The 20643-nt window shown below is 39.4% G+C and overlaps 1 protein-coding gene across 1 annotated transcript in view; it reads right to left on the bottom strand.

Moving 5' to 3' along the window:
• The window catches only part of stx (ubiquitin-like domain-containing protein stuxnet), a 50628-nt gene that overhangs the window by 11526 nt on the left and 18459 nt on the right, over positions 1-20643 (bottom strand). The window contains exons 3-4 of the mRNA XM_083125733.1: positions 3650-3706; positions 464-539 (exon numbers count right to left, since the gene is read on the bottom strand). Coding sequence (XP_082981859.1) covers positions 464-539; positions 3650-3706 — 133 coding nt within the window. The remainder of the gene's footprint in view (positions 1-463; positions 540-3649; positions 3707-20643) is intronic.

The raw sequence follows: 20643 nt of genomic DNA, 5'->3' as shown, positions 1-20643 counted from the left end.
GAGAGAGAGAGAGAGAGAGAGAGAGAGAGAGAACGAACATTGAACACTCGCAAACACACTACTTTGTGTGAGTTTTCGATATTATTCTTAGTAAAGTATATTTGAATGGCTTATTGCAGAAAGGGAACTGAGTCACATTTTTGAGGAATCTGAGTTAATGGTATTTTTTATTTTCCTAGTTACAGGCGCATCTTTTAGTGCAGAAAGGACGTCAGTCACACGAGGCTATAGCCAAGAAAATGCACAGTGAAAAATAAACTTAGCTACTCTGTAGCGACGGACACTGGTCCCTTTCCACAGAGAAAGAGAAATAACTGTGTGGAAAATAAAATTGGCAACTCTGAAACAAGTTACGAGCGATTTCCGTAAGAATGGTGCGTCTGTAGCCGTGGTCTGTAGAGGGTGATATGTGTTAGTGCAGAGCGGTGGCAACTGTTGTGAGATGTTATGTTGCTTGTATTACAGATATGCAGGACGAGAGTAGTGTTAGCGACGTGAGCGTTGACAGTCCAAGAAAACGTAGGAAAGGAATTCGACATCTGGAAAAAAAAGTGCCCAAAAAAATGTTATGAGCAATTCAACGAAGACGAACAACGTGCAATTTTTGACATATTGTATAGAATGCAAAGTAAAGATGATCAGGATATACATATCCCCCTGTCCCCCCCTCCCCAGGATTTCGCACCCTGGATGGAGCGATGAAGTGACGAACAGAAATCCGTGTATTGATCAGAATTCGAACTTACGATTCCCTGGTGTTGTAGAATGTTAGGATTCCCCCTCAGACACGGGGGCCAGCATAATTTCATTATAATCATTGGAATTAACGAAGGGGAAGATCAATATTTATTTCACTGAGCACATGTGCCCATGTTACTAGTGATTGTTTCATCCATAAAAGTAGCTCGTCATTTATTGCAATCTGCAAGATTAAATTAAAATCCACAGAAAATAAACAAATATATATATTTTTTTTTTGGTGTTTCCTGTTCCCTTATTTCACGTTGCTCTCTCGCCATTTTGACAAATCACGACGAAGTGAATGATGATTACACAAAATTTATAAAGGAACATTATACGTGCTCGGAAACTGATGAGGAAAGAAACCTTGATACAACAAGGCAAAATCTCTGGTTACAACCATAACTGCATGACTATGTGCGCACACGAACTCGCCACCTCAAACTGGGTTATTGGAAGCATTCGTGCTCAGGTACATATCTAGAAATATATATCGAGAGGAATTTGAACCAAGTAATAATAACAATAAAGTACACATGGTGATTCAGAATTCCTACTACACACTTCTAGGGGTTGTAGAGGGGACTTAGTAGATCAAGTTTTGAGAAGGAACCCATGTCCGGAAACGTACCATTTTGGTACTACACGGATCACAAGATCACATAATTTCACATCTACCGCTTCATGGTAGGCAACCCACATTGACGGAGGGCGACATCTTCAGTCACCGGATGTCATGTGTGCTGCTTCCAACCTCCTCTGTTTACAATCCGGTGTGCTTTCACCTTCACGTCCTTGCTATTCAGTCGTTGCAGAAGACAGTACAGTATGGTTGAATACACATTTGCCAAGAACACCGACATGTTAATTTACGGTGAAGCTGGATGTAATGGTAGTGTATGCAGAACCAGAGCCGTGAAATTATGTGATCTTGTCATCTGTGTAGTACCAAAATGATACGTTTCCGGACATGGGTTCCTTATCAAAACTTGATCTACTAAGTGCCTCAACAACCCCTAGAAGTGTGTAATAGGAATTCTGAATCACCCTGTATAATTAATAGGTTATGAAGATTAATATTCTATTATTATTGTTGTTGTAGTTATCAGTATTTTTTTCTGGGAAGAAAGGTTCCGGTATTCTTTAAGTTGGCTACTTATTATTACTGTGTTGGTCTGTTATTGTGTTCATACATGATCATGCATTCAAAATAATTGTTGAAAACGCTACAAACACATCAACTGTGGGCTTTACTGTGAAATCTTGAGTTACTTTCTTCATGTATTTGAGAGAACACCTAACTCTTTCTTGAATTGATCACTGTTGCCATTCTATTGGAATGAAAGTAGTATTTCATTTGACATATACAGTGTAACCTGTCCATCCCGGAACATAATGGTTCCGAGCAAAATTGTCCATCTTAACAGTTTTCCTTCTTATACAGGGTTGACTTTAAATACAGTATAGAGCGCTGCAGGAAATAATGGAAAGACGGATATACATTTCGCATTACTTATAATGTAGAGTACTAATGCATGTACGTACATGAATAAAAATGTGATACAGTCGCAATAAGCATAGCAGAGATTACAATTATGTAACTACACAACATGTTGGTACACTTTTTACAGTATTGTAAGAACGTACAGTTGTACTTATGAATCTTTTCGAACCCGGGATCCCTGGCGGCATAGCACGATGTGCATAGAGGGAAAGAGAAAGATTGTAAGATGGAATAAGAGAGAGGTGAAGAAAGATTGAGATAAAAGTGAAGAAAAAAAAGAAAGAAACAAAGAGAGATAACAAGAAAAATAGAAAGATGACGAAAGAACAGAGGAGAAATAGACAAAGAAAGGTGGAGAAAGAGGGTAAGAGATGAAAGAAAGAAACAATCGTAACAGCTATGAGTATTGTAGCGTATTCTTTCATATCAACAATGTTACCGATAAGCGAGTGGCAACAGAGGCGTGGTCCACTTACAGTATTGCATTGTTTTCTTGAGAGCGAAAAAAATAAAGGAAGAAATTTCAGTCTTGCTGAGAATAAAAACATCATGTTGGTCTTTAAATGGTGTTCCGTTTCCACGTTAAGGAGGTTTCCGACTTAAGCAGGTCATTTTCAATTATAAAATCGGTCCGTTCTGGGACTTTTTTTCCGTAATTACAGGTTTCCTTCTTATAGAGGTTCTGGGATATGCAGTTTTTACTGAATTATTATTACCTTTGCCAAAGCCACATTTTTAGTGTTCAAAGGCGTGATTACGCTTTAAATTACTACAAGTCAAATGTTAAGCAGCTGACCAGTGACAGTCTGCTAGGCCTGCCATTTAGAGATTTTCGCCTAAATAACCAGGCATGGAAGAAAGCGACGAGCGAACGGGATCCAGCAGGCTGTGGTTGGAATTCCATCACCAATACCTACTTTTCCAAGCATGGAGTCATATTCTGGATATCATGAAAAAAATTGCATTCACATGTATTTTTCACCCCTATTATGAGAAAAGTTTTTGATTTGGGTGTAAAATGACAGCTATCCAGTGGGAACAATTACATATTAGCATTGATCAATACTCTGAACTTAAAATTGTTATGATGTTCAAGTACTGGTATCAGCAAAACTCTGCATTGGTAATTTTGTTTGCAAGCTTTATTTGTTTGTCTGCTTGAAAAGTGATTCTGCAAAAATCAAACATTTCTAGCTGTGCAAGTCTACACTAATGTTTTCATCCATTGGTTAAAGAAAACTTTGATATAAAGATTGTTTGTGGAGAACTATACTTTTCTAGTTCCCTTCTCACGTTTAAGTTTATTAGTTGCTTGCGTTCTCTTGCAAACAAAATCACATGTAACATTTTTCAAAATACTAAATGTGGCATGGGAAAATTTATCCATATAACTTATTATCTTACCTGAGAATCATTTAAACTTTCTAAAGCCTGCATTACACTCTGCTCTGGCCGTTGGGCCTGTAAGAAAAGAAAAAGAAACATTGGTTAACCGACTTTCCAACAAAATTAATACTATTCATTATTAGTACTTATACTACACTAATTACACACAGGCTAATGATAGAATGGAAGCAAAAGCATTTGTTTTCCACTGTTGTTTAGTAGGGAGAACGAAGGAAGAGTCAAAATCCATCATTGACATGTGTAAAAAAATTAAGCAAGATATTGATGTTCAGTCTTGGTAAGAATGTAATCACTAAAGAGTTACACAAAATAAAGTACCAACCCTGCTCACATTTTCTTAAGGTAACTTTATTACATATTGCAGCTAGCAATTTGTTTGAAACTCTGGAAGTTGGTTGGAATTTAAAACAATGTTATACACTTTTAGAATAATAATTACTCTTTCACACCTTTCATTGCTTCCATGGTGTATAAATTGACAATCAATCATGCCAGAATATCTTTGTCAGACACCTTTCTTTAGTGAGTGTCCTTTGTCCACTTTGATTACAGCTTTCTGGATTCTATATAGGCTGTGTATAATTCTTGTTTCCTTTATTTCATTTTTATTACACAATAGAATCTACCTGAAATAATTTATGAGCACATAATGGTAGTAAATCAGAAAATTACATGTAATTTACATAAAATCAGAAGCAAACAAGTAAGTCTGCAACATCGAGTGTGGTTACATAGAATAAATTCCATCTCCCACAATGGCATATAAACAATATATCACCATATTTGTTTTTCTACAGATTTCAAACAAAACTTTTCAACTGTACAAAAACATTGCAGAAGAGCTACAAAGCACCTTAGGCAATGCTCAAAATGGCAATGGTCAATTTGGGTTTGTTTAATTTCTTTTAGATATTTCTCTACATTTTCCATTTCAGTGCGAACTAATTATCAATACTCTATAATAGTAGGCTGCATAATATAGCATATACACTCCTGTCCAAAATTAAGGTGACAAATGAAAAATGCAAGACAACAACAAAATGATGTATAGAACGGGGTTGTGGGTGATAGAGGAGACAGAAAGCAATAAAGAAGAGAGAGGATGCACCAAATGAACAGAAAAGAAAGACCATTTAAGGAAAAAACCTGTATTACTGGATTGGGTACAAAACGCATACAAAGTAATACAATGATTTAATTCCATCCTGGGCATTCTGGTGACCAGGCACTGCCCCTTAATAAGGAATATGGTCACCACGAACAGCAATACATGACACACAACGGTTTCCCATGCTGTTCATGAGGGTGTCAATAAGTTCCTGGGGCAAGGCATCCCATTCTTCCAAGAGATTACATCGAAGCTCGTTGAGGGTTTGTGGAGGGATAGGACGTGCTGCAAGCCGCCTCCCCAATACATCCCACACATGTTCGATCGGATTTAGGTAGGTTGAACGTGCGGGCCATGGAATCCGTCGAATATCCTCACCTTCCAGGAACTCATCCACAAGTTGAGCACGAAGTGGACGGGCATTATCGTCCATGAACAAGAATTCTGGGCCAACAGCCCCTCGGAAAAGTCGCACTATTGGTTCCAGAATGTCATCCCTGTACCTCTGGGCAGTGAATGTGCCGCGGTTTAGCACATACAGGGGCGTACGTTCACCACTCATTATCCCTCCCCAGACCATGATGCCACCACTGCGGTATTGGTCAACCTCGTGGATGCGAGATCAATGAAAACGCGTCCCAGGCTCTCGCCATACACACATTCGCCACGAGTCACTGTGGAGACTGAAGCGCAATTCATCTGTGAAGAGCACAGATGACCATTGTTCTTGAGTCCATTGTCCTTGTTCGCGACACCACATGTATCGCTCGCGTTGGTGATAGGGGGTGAGGAGGATGCACACCACTGGTCGTCTTGCAAAGAGTCATGCCGCATTGAGTCGTCTGTACACAGTTTGACGCGACATTGAGGCTCCAGTCGCAGCATACAGGTCCTGGGAGAGCTGAGTTGCAGTCCTGTTTCTATAGCGACGGGCCGCAATTGTCAAATAACAGTCATCGGCTGGTGTTGTCCGTCGTGGCCTCCCTTGCCCTGGTCGTCTTGTTATGGTTCCTGTCCTCTGGAACTGGTTCCACATTCTGGAGACCACTTGGCGTGACACATTCAACCACTCTACCACGTCAGCCTGTGACTGCCCTGCTTCCATTCGACTGATTGCTCGCCATCGCATTGCATCGTCCAGACGTTGGTGATGAGCCATCATGCTCGTTCGCCCACCTACAGCTGTCTACTGACGAGGTTTCTGCCGTCTGCAAATTGCTCACCTGCAGCGCAGCTGTTCCCTTTCCACAATTGTGCAATGACGTCACGCACTATCCTTCCCTGGAGTGTTTCGATAGAAGTGTTGCAACGTGTTGCATATTTCCCGAAAGTGTTGTCCATTTTCATGCACGTATTTGCGACTTTTCCCACTTTTTCCCTTTGTCACCTTAATTTTGGACACCAGTGTATGTAAGCTTCACCCTCCATGTGGATATGTATTGTTGCTATGAGGGAGCTTAGCAGCTTGTGGCTTGTGGTTTTAGTTTTCACTTTTTACTTGTTAATTATTTGTCTTGTCTTGTGGATTTGCTTGATCTGACAGATTAACCCAAGACTTAATTTAGTCAAACAATAATGCAATCCCTGATCATACACAAAATAATATGGAAATATATCTCTTGCACAAATTGATTGTTAATAATATCAAGGCAGAGTATTGAAGATATGTACATTTAATTAACCCTTTGTTGGTATAAGTCTTCCTGAGTAACACTGTTGGTATACGGTGAGCATCGTGCTCACCTGTGAATTTTATTGCTTTCTTGTAATTTTGCAAATATTATTTAAATTCATCATGTTAAAAATTGTTTATAAATATGTATTGCCTAATATATATAACTTATACGTTAAAATGTATCTTAATTTCTACATAAAATTATATTCCTGTATCGCAATATTACTGATTACCTATTACGAGAGAAATTATTATCAAGAAAAACAAGAATGTTTATAATTTTATGAAGAATTTCAGGTCTTGTATTTTCTCATCACTTGGTTGAACAAGCCATGATCGGAACTACTGCTGTTCTTTCATGTCTAATATCAGATTTCAAAGTTCATTTAGCTGGAAATATTAGCCATAATAAGTGAATGGAGTAGAGTAAAATAAATACCAAAGAATCAAAACAGAAAACAGTGATAAAACACAGATTCTCTTCCCACAGAAATAAAATATGTTTGCACAAAATAGTTACGCTCTTGATATACGTGTGAGTGCGGAGCTCACAAAACACAGACTCATCAAAATGATGTGTCTGTGCAGACTGAGAACAATCCCTAAACCTATAGCTGGTATCATCTGGCCATAGAGACTCCAAATTACAGTTACACAAGACCAGAAGGTAATATCATTTTTTGGGCCTGAAAAATTTACAATTATATCCCGGGGTGAGAGCAGCGCCCACAAGTAAACCAACGGAGGGTTAAAAATGTTTTTCCCAGTTGGCAAAGCTACCATCCACTATTTAGTTTATTCTATTTAAATTTTAAAAAGGGAGTAATGTCAAATGTTTGACACTATTTGATAAATGTTCTAATATTAACTATTATTAGTTGTAATACAGTGCATCATTTCACAGTCCTTATCTCAATGCTCTATCAAACAGAGGGGGGAAAAAAACAGCACCATGTTAATGAAAATAAAGCATTGTGTTTCATCAAAATTTCCATTTCAAACCATGGACCTTAAAGAATACTCTAATGTATGGGCGTCAGGAGAAGGAGGGGGGAGGGGCACACTGGTCCATTGATCATCTAGGAAATTAACTGTAGAAGATAGGAAAAAAAAATGTGAAACACAGAAGCCATTTTGTTTTCATATTCTACCATTTAAACCATTATTGGTTTCCAGAGTATTCAAAATTTTTTAAAAAAATCAGTTTTGTGAGAGATCATTCAAGAAATTACATGACTAAAATTTCTAAAAGAACAGTTAGTGTACTGCAGTTCAGTAGTTAGTATTTATAATAATCACAATCATGATAATTATTGTTACTATTTCTACTGTTCAAGTTTTACGAGTGATTTGACAACCCCCCTAAAAAAATCTGGTGACACCCATGATACAGTACCAGTACCACTACCAAAACCTACCCCCCCCCCCCCTTTCACTTGCCTCTGACGATCTAATCCATACTACAGCTCCTGAGAAAGCTACAAGGTAAAAGAGAGAAGTGAATAAATAGCATGGATGGGGAGGAGTGAAGTTTGCTTAAGTCTTTGTAAACTGTATTTCTCTATTGTAACAGTATTGAAACGTAAGAATTTATATATCTGATGACTAAACGATATCACACTTCGATTCTAGCATGATAATCCCTAAATAAGGATAGCAGACGTCTCGATTTAGTCATTTCTCTCCATATCTGTCCTAACCATTTTTTTTTTATTTTAACCGACTGCCGGAAGGTGACAAAAAGTCCCTTTTTTCATTGTTAGCAGAAGGGGAGTAGCCAGGATTTTTTAGGTGGGGCCCATACTTCTATTAAGAAATGTTGGAAAAGTGTTAAGAGGAAACTAGTACTATAGTAACAAACAACCTACATCGGCACTCTGTATATCAATTGTGATTACTGCATTTATAAAATGTTACTTTTGATAGAATATGTTACGAAACATAAATTCAAAGAGAAACAAATTATAATTGTATTGTTTTTAACAGAATGCGCTTAAAATTTGAAATTTGCGATGAACACTAAAAATCACATATAATACTAAATTTACAGTATTTTCCAACTTGCAACTCAATCAAGACGAGCCGACCTCCGTGGGGGAGTGAGTTATCACAGCATATTACGACGCCAGGGGGCACAGGTTCGAATCCCGGACCGGGCGTGGGTGTTCTTTGCGAGTGCCTTCACCAAGATCATCATATCATCGCTCATTCTCATCTTCGCGATTAGCCAAAAGTGAAGTAAATTAAACCAAATAATCCAAGACGAGGAAAGCTCCGAAAATTCGCTAACTGAATTGGACAGTCATGTTTTCTCCTGTCGTTTCCCCTTTGCTTGTGTCCGAACGAATGGACTCTTGTTGCTAAGAGCATTCATTCCCTGACATTCGCTACGAGACACTGCGACAAGCGGGCCGGCGTCAGCGCTCGTCTTTCCCGGTGAACGGGGTCCGCGACAGTCGCATGCTACGGTCTGTTTTTCTCGCTCTCCCTGCCTTCGCTCTCTTCCCCTTTCTGTCGACGTTGCAGACTGACGGCAGTATAATCCTCCCTCAGAAGTAGTGTTGTGTCGTGTCCGTGTGTTGAAGATTGTGGCTTAATATGGCACAACAAAAGTTTACATTACAACAAAGGATTTATCTTGTCGAGTGTTACTTCGGAAAGAGGAATTGTGGAGAAGTGCGACGACGTTTTGCTACGAAGTTTCCTGTTGTTCCCGTTCCACATAGGACCACTATATTAAACCTCGTAAAAAGTTTAGAGTAACAGGGTCAGTTCTGAATAAAACTGGAAAGAAAAATGGGGAAATCTAAAAATAATAAAGTATACAAAGACAATCCGCACACCATCCGTGAGTTAAAAAGAGTATTGTACGAGAAATCGGGAGAATTACAGTAGACGAACTTGCACGTGTAAATGCCAATTTCCTTCGGAGACGCCAGGAATGTGTTGCAGCAGAGGGACATCATTTTCAACACCTTCTGTAGTCAAGGTTAGTACACAATATGAAAACTGTAATTTTAATAGCCGACTCTAGAGACTCGCGGACCCGTTCAACGGGAAGGAAAGACAAGCGCTAATGCCGGGCGCCGAGTCTCGTAGCGACTGTCAGGGAATGCTCTTATATATATAACTTCCCCCTCTAATATGAGCGTCTCGGGAGTAAAACTTAATAAACCACAAAATTATGAAATCGAGAAAAACGCAGATGAAAGTTTGTTCATACATCGTGGCTTATGGGTAAAGGTAAGTTTTCCAAGAACTTTCGCCCGGCGCAGGCGACCGCGGCCGCGCCGAATGGCCTTGACACATCTATTGCTTCAGTCGAATGTATTTTCCTAGCTGCGTCTTTTCGTTTGGCGAAAAAGACGCAGCTTGGAAAAATAAAGCGATTGAAACAATTGGCAATGTGTGAAGACCATTAGGCAGCGTGGGTAGGCTAAGTGGCCTGCGTCGGACGACACTTCTGAGAAAACTTACCTTTATTTTAGGCTGTCTCATGCGGTACTTAGGTCCGCCTTCACTTTCCGATCGACTACCAGCTTTCTTACTTCAAGATGGTGCGAGAACTTCCTTGTCTTTAGTTCCCGACAGATTTAGAAACAGTCTTTAAATACATCCTTGATATTATAGACTTACCAAACACTTTGATTTCTCACCAGCACTGGCGGGAAGGAATTTCTTCCGAACCCCGAACGAAAGCAATCTTTCAAAAAGGTTGCCAGCTCGGCCTGCAAGTTGCAAACTTCAGGACTTCTCGCGGCTTGGTATAATTGATGTCAGGGTCCGGCGGTTGAGAAACACAGTCGTAGACTCCACGCGTAGATACCAATGGTTCCCAAAGTGTGTACCGTGGCTGGCGAAATGTTCCAATATCTTCACTGAAATTGCACTTTTTCCAAATATGTTCTTATTTAGTACTTTTTACATGTAAAAATGCTACTGGATTTGAAATATGTGTTTATTTTTTAACTAAAGGTAAGCAACCTAACCACACTAACTGAGCTTTGCAAGAGTTAGATAGGCCTACATTCTGATGCGGAAAAATTTTGAAACACTACGGACGTCGTGAAACGAAAAAAACCCTGGGAGTTTACATCACTGGCGTACGCAGGAGGGGGAGTCGATGGGGCTACGGTTCAAATGAAAGCAGTAAAGAACTCTGGGAAAATCAAAATGATAAATGCAAATCCAAAATGACCCCAATTACTATTCTTGTCTTACCCCCTTGAGAGCAGGTATGTGCTCGTAATTATCCATCTTTAAATTTCCAGCCCCTTCCGAAAAAATCCTGCGTACACAACTTCCGAGGGAGGATTATACTGCCGTCAGTCTGCAACGTCAACAGAAAGGGGAAGAGAGCGAAGGTAGGGAGAGCGAGAAAAACAGACCGTGGCGTGCGACTGTCGCGGATCGCGTTCACCGGGAAAGACGAGCGCTGACGCCGGCCCGCTTGTCGCAGTGTCTCGTAGCGAATTTATGGTTTTAAGTTCACTTTACGCACATAAAGGATAATCGGGATTGGACCTACAGTTCAAAGTGGGATGCGAACCATGAACAATCATTTTAAGGAAAAGGAGCGTTTATGTTTGAGAGACAATTTATGTAATTTTTGCTGTTGGTTTATTGTGAGATAGATGAATTGATTGTGTAATGTACTTAAATAATACATGTTATGTATCAATGAAACTTTGAATACGCACACAATTTAGTGTCCACATCGCTCCATGATGCATATATGTGAAACATATCGTGCATGCAAGTTATACATGTTAATGTAAAAATAATTATATTTCGAATGCATTTACGTATCAAGCATTTTCTGTTTTCAGAAATAGTTTGTGTGCTTGTTTTCCATTATTTAAGTGAAATTGAACGTGTTGAAAAAATAATTCAAATCGTTTGTTCGAACACAAATGCTTTAGCACAGGCTTGCGCCTCTGATGTACTTCTCACACTTTAACGTTTGTCTACAGCGCCATTCGTTAAGCAAACACCTGCCGTCATGTTCACATACACTACATTGTCTACGTGTAGAAAATAATCTATGTTGTCTACACGAAAAACGTAAATTATCGTTGTTTACGCATAGACGCACATCACTGCTTGCTGCTAATGCGTAATTGAATGTGTTGAAGAGGCAAACATTATTTTGTAAACAACACCATATTTATACTAAACAACAGCCCATGTTGATCGTTGTCTGATCAGAAACCAAACTCTTTAAAGCAGCACTTCAAACAGTGAAGGAAAAAATATGGCACACACATTTTACAACACGAGAATGACGAGGCTGCCTTGATATAGCTTCAACGAGTCTGTTCGCTGTGGATCCAAATGCCAAAGATTCGTTATTTTGGAAAAATACTTTGCATGGTGAAAGAATGGTAGCTAGAATTTTATTTCGGGAGGCCAGGGGGGTATCCTAAAAAAGGGTGTGTGGGGGGAAAATAGTGTTGAAAGACCAACTTACAATGTATCAGTCACTTTCTACATTATTATCTACATCATTCTAATATATTTTTAACATAAAATACTACTTTTGCATAGTGTTATTGAACACATTACACTCTTCTAGCAGAAAAGTTAACATTTTTTGTGGTGTTTTTACAGAATATCCCCAAAATGTGCTAAGATACGCGAGAAACTCAAAATTATATAAACACTAAATTTACATTATTTTACGATTTCGAGAATTAAGACCCCCTACATAGAGTTAGCGGAGTTGCGGTGGTCTGGTCTACAGGGCGTCTGACTGCCACGTGGGAGACCCGGACTCGATTCCTGGGGTGGTTGATCTAAGGTCGGAATTTTCTGGCATTGTCTCCGCACAAAGCGGTTCTGGGGCTCACCCAGCCTCAAATCAATGTGCACCCGGGGCAACCCTTGGGGTTAAAGGCATGGTGTTGATCATCTCCAAAATGGCAGAGATCGATAGAATGTGTATTAGGGTGGTCCGTAAATTCCAACTTCTAAAATATTTTTGGGGCACCACACCATTCCTTTCTCCTACTTGAAAGATGAGACCCAGTAAAATTTTATTACATGTTAGAGGTCGCTACCGCGGATCAAAGTTTTGTCATAATTAGTAACTTTCACTTGGGGCGAACACATCTAACTGCTACTCTGATAGCACAGAGCCATGTATTGCTTGGCTCTGTTACATAACACTTTGCTCATTTGCTCTTCCTGGCTCTCCTATAATAAAGCTAATGTAATGGCAATGTGCGATCACATTATTAACCCTCCCCCAAAAACTACTGTTGCGCTCTCGAAACTTGTTTCAGTGGACATCGTGATTTCCCAGCGACAGAAAGGGCACCCTGGTAAAATTGGAGGCTTGACTAAAGCGCTCGCAAAGAAAGAAGCCGAGGCAGAAAAAAAAATGCTGGAGAGAGAAGAGCAGAGTATTAAATCAATCACTAAGCAAAATCCAGTCCTACTGTCATCTTCAAGTGAAAATGAAAGTGATTTATCGGATTCATCTTCAGTTTCAGGTCCCACAACCTCCGAAGAGCCTCCGAAGAAACGAAGTAGAAAGAAACTTCTTGACACTATTTTGGCTGTTATCTCGATGTTGCAAAATTAAGCGACCCAAAAGCAGCTGTCGTTCTGACAACTACTCTTAAACGCGTTGGATGTGATCCTTTGAAATAACAGAAGATTGCTTAGTCTTAAAAAATGTGTTCAAGCCAAACGTGCCACTTAGTAGTATTCACTGGGACGGGAAAATGATAGATATTGTGGACATGAAACTGTAGATAGTCTTCCAATTCTAGTGTCAAGTAAGAGTATCGATCAGCTACTTGCACTGCCAAAACTTGCTTCAGGAGAAGAAGCTGCTTCAGCAGTTTATGAGATATTATTAGCGTGGGGACTTTGAGATCAAATAAAATGCATGAGCTTTGACACTACTTCAGCCAATACTGGTCCAAGGAACGTGTAAAGAAGGAATATCTTTTAGAGCACCTGCGGGACTACATCATGCGAGATGGATGGCTAAAGCGATCTATTCCTTGAATACTTATTTATATAGAGACCAGTTCAAGCTTACAAGACAAGAAGAGCACGGAGTTCGTGATATTTGTGTACTTACAGTAAAAATTTACCTGAGATACTCGTTTCAAGCTGCCTCTAGTTGTTACGCACCTAGAAATGACCTGCGGCTTCTAAAAGATTTAAAAGAGTACGAGATAATCAATCAAGCGATGGCCAAAGTTGCTCTAAAGAACTTTACAGGCCATCTGTGGTACTTGTCAGAAGAGTTGGGTGCACTTGCTCTTTGCGATATGAAGTTACTCTCGCAACGGAAGAGATGATGGATGCCTTGCATGGCGAAGAAGGACTATCATCGTCCAAAGCGTATAACACTAGATGTCGATCTTATAGATAAGAGGAGTCTAGAAGATTTTGTCTCGGCTAATACGCTCAGATTTTTCAACATCACAGGTATTTCCTCAAAGTTTCTCGAGAAAAATGTAGACTTACTGAAGGAAGATTAGAACAAAAACAGTACTTGTTGTTGCTGGTGAAACAATACAGACAAAAATACCCTGATTTGCACAAATCCACTTAGCTATTGTAATGTATGTACATCTACATATTATGATTATTATATTATTATATATTTTAAGTTTAGAGTTTTGTACGTAACAGTTCCAGTAAGTCTAAGTTTAAATTCTGATGTTTTTACTGATTTAATTACAAATAATCTTTAATATTGTTGTTAAGTTGCTTATAATAAAGTTACGAACAGCCAGCCATATTACGTCTTTTGTAATACAAAACTTCATGATGTGGCAGCGACCCCTAAAACCTTTATAAAAATTATGAAAAAAATACCTTACTACTTTCTCTTTACAAAGAACCTAACCACAGGGTGGCCCACTGAAAAACTATAAAAAAAATTGGTCCCGATAAGCCACCCTAATGTGTATGGCCCTACCCCAACACCCCACTATATATGGCATAGTGCAAAGTGCGCAGGGAACTTTACCTAACCGAGTTTGGTACAAAAAAAAGGCTAATATAATAAATAAAATTCCATTTTCGAATTCAACACCCCAAAATCTCTCAAGAACGTTTACTTCCGCTTCTGTAAGCATTTCATTACAGAGCAGTGTAATTTGGCAAGCAATCGGGAGGGCCCAAGTCCATGTCCACATCAGCACACAATACAAGATTTAAAAAACAGTTTCCAAGGGTCTGGAAAAGTATGGAAGGGAGTACGGGTAAATAGTATCTTATGGGGAGTCTCACTTATCACACAAGCCTCAAACAACTTCCCGCCCTTCGCCTTCTGACGTCAGCGCGGAATGCCTTCGCATTCTTTGTTAGGGGGTCTCAGCATAAATACACTGCAATATTTTGGGACTTGAGCAAAAGTATATTATTTATGCTAAGAGAACTACGCCTAACAAGCCTTACTAAACAATGAAAGCATTTTAGATTGAGGCTTGTGTGATGAGACCAGTATCTTTGCACCTGGCGTCGCCAATCCTGACCTTCAACATGTTACACAAAGGAATGTCGCGAAGGATAAAAAAGCTCCCGACAATCCCATCTCGGTGTCTATCATCCCCAGAACACATGAGCCTAGCTCCGCCCCTGTTCCATACTGAAAAATGTGGAACTCCATCTCAATGCACTGGCTGCGATTCCAACCTGAAGTAAAAATATATCAAAACAATGATATTAAAAAAAAAAAAAAAAAACTGACTTGAGTACAATTTCAAGATTCACGAACACATTTTCCAGTTTCAGAGAAGAAAAAGAAGAAATAATCAAGCAGGCCCGTGACTGGGGGGGATAGAGGCCAGGGGGATGGCCCACCTCGAAGTCTGAAATATTTTAATGTGAACCTGTAACAACCTACGAAAATAACAGGATTTTTTTTAGATTATACAAAAACTTTGATTTTGTCGTTGCATCAATTAATGGGTTGTTTGTGGAGAGAGGCAGGCATTAGAAGTCTGCAATATTTGGAAAGTTTAGTTTTATCATTGATGCAAGGCAACCAGGACAGCCAAGTCATTTTTATCTCTGTCCTGAGTTTTTTCGAACTGCAGCCGTGGTGCGAAAATGTCCCTTTTTTTGTTTGTTTTTTTGGTAACTCACATTCAGACATGATCTTCACAATAAGAATCGTTCTTTGTTAACACGTAACATTTAATTTATAAATATATTATTTTCAAAACAATCTTTGTAAACGAAATGTTTCCTCAACATTGTCATGGCTGCTCAATGGTAGTATTGGTGTAACAAAAAAGAAATTTGAAAATACTGCTCATTTGCAGGATAGAGTACCATTCGAATACTTCTGGGAATTGAATGTAAACAATAAGCACCGAGCTGTACACCATGCGATAGTATTTGTCTGCTGTACCTTGAAATAAACTATGCAATTTCCAGTGGAGGGAGGGGCGGACCTGTCCGACCCCCCCCCCCTTCCTCCCGACGCCCATGCTAGACACGTTAAAATGTTAAAACCATTCTTGTCTCACCGTCAGGGAGCCCAATAAAACAAGCTCGGGCAATTAGCGTGAATCTTGTATCAGAGTCACGTGTGAAACTGGTCTCCCTAAATGCGGGCTTGTAACACATTCTCGTGTCGAGACCGGCCCACAGACTGTTGTTTACATTTTGACAATCCACAACTTACAAAAAAAGGGCACACGCAAAGCTCCACCCACGCCCCAGTTCATATAACTGCATGCTAAACACAGTGTGCGACATGGAAATTTATTCCCTCGCCATATTGCGTATAAAAATATATTTTTATTCTCCCACATCGAATCCAATGTTGGTAGCACTGAGGCATCAGTGGGTCGTAAGCTAACGGTACCGCAACCGACTTATTCCCGAAGCAGAACACCATTCGACTGACACGCACGACCTCCAGCATATCCGGGCCGAGTCGCCGAGTCTACCTGTTCGCAGGTAACAATCATTTACTTAGTACTTAATGCCTTCACAGACTCTTCCCAGCGCCCGTTAAGCGCCAACGTAACCTGGCGGGTTTTAATTCTCAGCATTAATGCACCAGTACACCAGCTTGAGAGAACAAAAGATGTCCCACTCTCGTATTTTACACCAAGCCTCTATGCCTCAACCTTACGGAGACCATGAACTGCTAACATACTGTGATCTGGATCCCAATTATTCATGACCATAAGTTTTTAAAAATATATTAAGAATATTAACATTACAAGTATGTAGAGTCATTTAATTAATAACCGCAAATATTACAAAATGATTTTGTTCTGTTATTTAGAGTCGCTTTTGGCTAATCGCGACGATGAGGATGAGTGATGGCATGACGAACGGATACTCACGAGGAACACTCAGAGATTCGAACCTGGTACCTTCGACGTCGTAGCGCGCTGTGCTCCGACGGATATTTGCAAGATAAATTTGAATTTACAATTAAATATTTTTGAAGTTACACTTAAAATTACAGTTAAACACTATCAAATTTGCATTTGAAATTGCAATGAAAGAATTTGAAATTTGCACATAAATATAACTTACATTAAATTAAATATTTTTATGGGTGTAAGGGAAACTTTTTGGAAGGCGCCCAAATGTTAACTTCTCTTCTACGTACTATAAACTGAATTGCATTTAGTAGACTAACGAGGTTCTGGCGTCTGGGCCCACAATCAGTATAAGCCTCCATGGGACTTGTGACATGTCATGTCCATCATTAGTCTCATTTTCGCGAATAGCCAAAAGTGGCAGAAAAGCTAAGTAAAATGAAGCGATCAAATATTTTCAAATTGAAAATACTCCGTCGATACACCTGGCCGAAATGTGTTTCCCACAGGAAAAACTCCTGAACCAGGCACCTATCTATATTTCGGAAGGGGTTCAAACCAAGTGCCTCACATGTAGTAATATTAATAGTAATAGTGATAAAGTTAGGTTAATAAGATCAGTGCGTCTTAATAATAATATAGGTTAATTTATACAATAATTATTATTGTCATTACATGGACAGGTAGAAAGAATTGAGACATTATAACACGTATTCATTATCTAGCTTATGTTTAGTTAATATCACTACGGTTTGTTTAACAACAGTTGTCCTACCAAAGAAATTATTGTCAAACATTTTAAATGGATTATTTATTGTATCAAAAACGTTGTCAGGTCGAATTGATGAAGAGTCCCCTGATCATTATTTTCATGCATAATATTATTAATAGTGGTATCCATTAATTTTCGCAAACTGTCAATACCAAGCTGCATAATCACAAACTACGCCCTTAGTTTTGTGCAAGTTTTGCGGTAATAAACCAACTTCATACTACAGAACATACTTTTTAAAATGTTGTACCTACTTCTAGTCGGTCAGGGGAGGGAGTCAGGACTCCGCTTCTACACGGTGTCTACCAAAATAACAAATACAAAATTCTAGACTTTTTCATGACCTTTCTTACCTTTTTCTTAACATTTATTTCATCCCCCTACTTATATACAGTTCGAAAGTAAGAAAATATATATTTATATTCAATGAAAAACCCCTACCTACCACAAGGTGGTTAAGATGAAAACTGAAGCTGTACATTAACAAGAGAGACTTTAATCATTAATGCATGTAAAAATTAATGCTTTCAGACTTCATCCTGGATGGAGAATGGCACATTACTTTAATACTTTTACAAAACTTCAAGCATATAAGAATGTAATAAGAAACAAAGCGATAAAATCTTAATAACAACTCATCACAATTTTAGATTTCCAAATATTCCATTTTATTAAATCCCAGTACAGGTATAACATTGTAAATTCACTATACTGTAAAAAACAGCAAAAATTCTTGACTACAAGCATAATTTCTTGACTGTTAAGACACCCTATTCTAAATACGTCTATGCACCATACAAATATTATTTTAAATCAAATATTCACTTTTGTTTGGTATTCATTAGTCCACGACATGTAAATACTTGCCAAAATATACCCCCCTCTGCACCTCACTACTTTTCTAGCACCGTTACTGTACTGGTGCACAGACTCCAAAGACCACTGGCTAATTGGGTGGCATCGTGTACAACACGAGATGATTGCACCCTCAACTACAGCAATAACTTGCACACAGTGGCAGAGCAACCCACATGCCTTAACCTTGGAAAATATTCACGTACCAGCGTGCTCTATCTCTGCACGGATCTCTGGCATTTCTTTTTCCCAGAACGCGGGATTTGCTTGGCCCAATTTCGTGACATCGCGTCATTCCTTCTCGGCATTCTCTTTTTCTTGCAGACCCGTAAAAACTGTTGCGAACATTCTCCCAGCGCCGAGATAGAATCAACGATAGTCTTGCAACAAATACACGGCCGAGTGTGTGTGTGTGTATATATATATGTATGTATGGAGAGAGTGCCTTCAGAAATGCGGAAAAATATGTTCGCTTCTTCTGGTATTCATACTGAACGCATAGGTATGATACAGTACTTATTCCTAAAAGATACGTGAGGAAACGAACGGTATGGTATTACAACCAACAACATGAATTTATCAATCCTGAAAAATAGAAGGGATTTCCTTGCAAACATACGTATCTCCCGTTCAACCTCTCACCCCCCCCCCCCCCCACACACACACACAAAAAAAGAAACTTCGCACATTGATCTCGACTATAACAACAGTATTGGAAATGAACTATGAAAAATAAATTAAAACATGTAAATATTGATTTGTCAACACCGTTGGCAAAAGTTAGGGATGGCAAAATTCGGATATGCGGATTGATTGATTGCTTGAGTTGGGTGTTTTAAGTTCACTTTATGCATAGTAAGGCTAATTGGGACAGGACCTACACATTTAAAGCGGGATCCGAACCACTATGTGCCTCCACTGTGAATCGAACCTGAGACCCCTTGATTACAAGGCGACGACGCTACCACTGCGCCATCGGGGAGGCCCCGGATATCCGAATTGTTCTGATTATCCGAATGTGTGCATTATCCGGATAGTTTTATTGTTTATCCGTTTTACGGGCTATCCACATTCTTCTACTCGACATTTTCGTATTTTCCAGAAATCCTTCATCAAATCTGGTCTATCCTGATTATTCCCTGAGAGGGGATGTCCTTGAGCAGTGACCATACCATAGGAAGGTAGGCTGCTGATAGACGAGAAGAGGGGGGAAGGGGGGGGGAAGATGTGGCAACGCTATCGACTTAACCGTTTAGGCAGGTAGAGGGCAAGGGGTAAGGACACTTATTCCTTGCCCAAGGATTACGTGCAAGCGAGGTTGACATTTGGGTTTCTGCAGAAAGAGTCAGGGTCACATCTTACACCCTTGTAAGCTCTCACGAAAAGTTTCCATGATATTCGTACCACTATGAAGCTTGACATCCTTGTGCAGTCATGGGGTACGAAAAAGTCAATTCGTTAACTTGCATACTTTATCTGGGCCAACGCTTGAAACTGGAAAATGTTACCTGGGGGATGTTTGCTCGGCCCTAGGGGTTAAATGGAGATGCTCCTATGATTTAATATAACATTGACAACTGAGGGATGCTTTGCGAAACTTTTGCTAGATGGAGTGAATAACATCCCCCTCACTCCAAACACCAATCTGGAGAGATTTGTTTACTCTTAGAATCTGTAGTTGGGAAAGGATCTACTCAGTACTCTGGTTCTGTAACACCTAATTATCTATCTCGGCACACAAAACAAAAACACATTACTTTATTAACGACTACACGCCTAGAATGAAAAAAAAAAAGCCCAAAACAATTCAATTACGGTTGACTCAATGACTGATAAACTGTTACTTTACGGTGTGTTCATCACAATGTGCAGGCAGTAGAGCGTTAACTCTCCACGAATGTGCACCTGAAATACAGTGTGAACCCTGGGCAGAGTAACCGACAATCACGCCTGCCAGCTCGAAATATGTCACTTCTGCTAGAACACACTTAGCCCCTTTTCCTTACGGACACTGTGAGGAATTACTAATTACTGGCCACAGGAAAAAAGATAATTTGCTGGCAAACAATTTTCCAACTATGTACCGTAGTGAAATATTAGTTGGGAGTCTTAACATTCGCAAAATGAGATGGAATAGTTCACAGAAACGTGCCACTATTAGAGTTTATTCACGTGTATCGACACACACAGATCTTTTTAAAGTTGACAAAGCAATATATAGATTACACGTACCTTGGCACATTATTTACATTAAGGACACAAATATGC

This window comes from Lepisma saccharinum, chromosome 7, assembly GCF_977018435.1.
Source record: "Lepisma saccharinum chromosome 7, izLepSacc3.1, whole genome shotgun sequence".
Taxonomy (NCBI): Eukaryota; Metazoa; Arthropoda; class Insecta; order Zygentoma; family Lepismatidae; genus Lepisma; species Lepisma saccharinum.
This window is presented reverse-complemented; position numbering and strand designations above follow the sequence as displayed.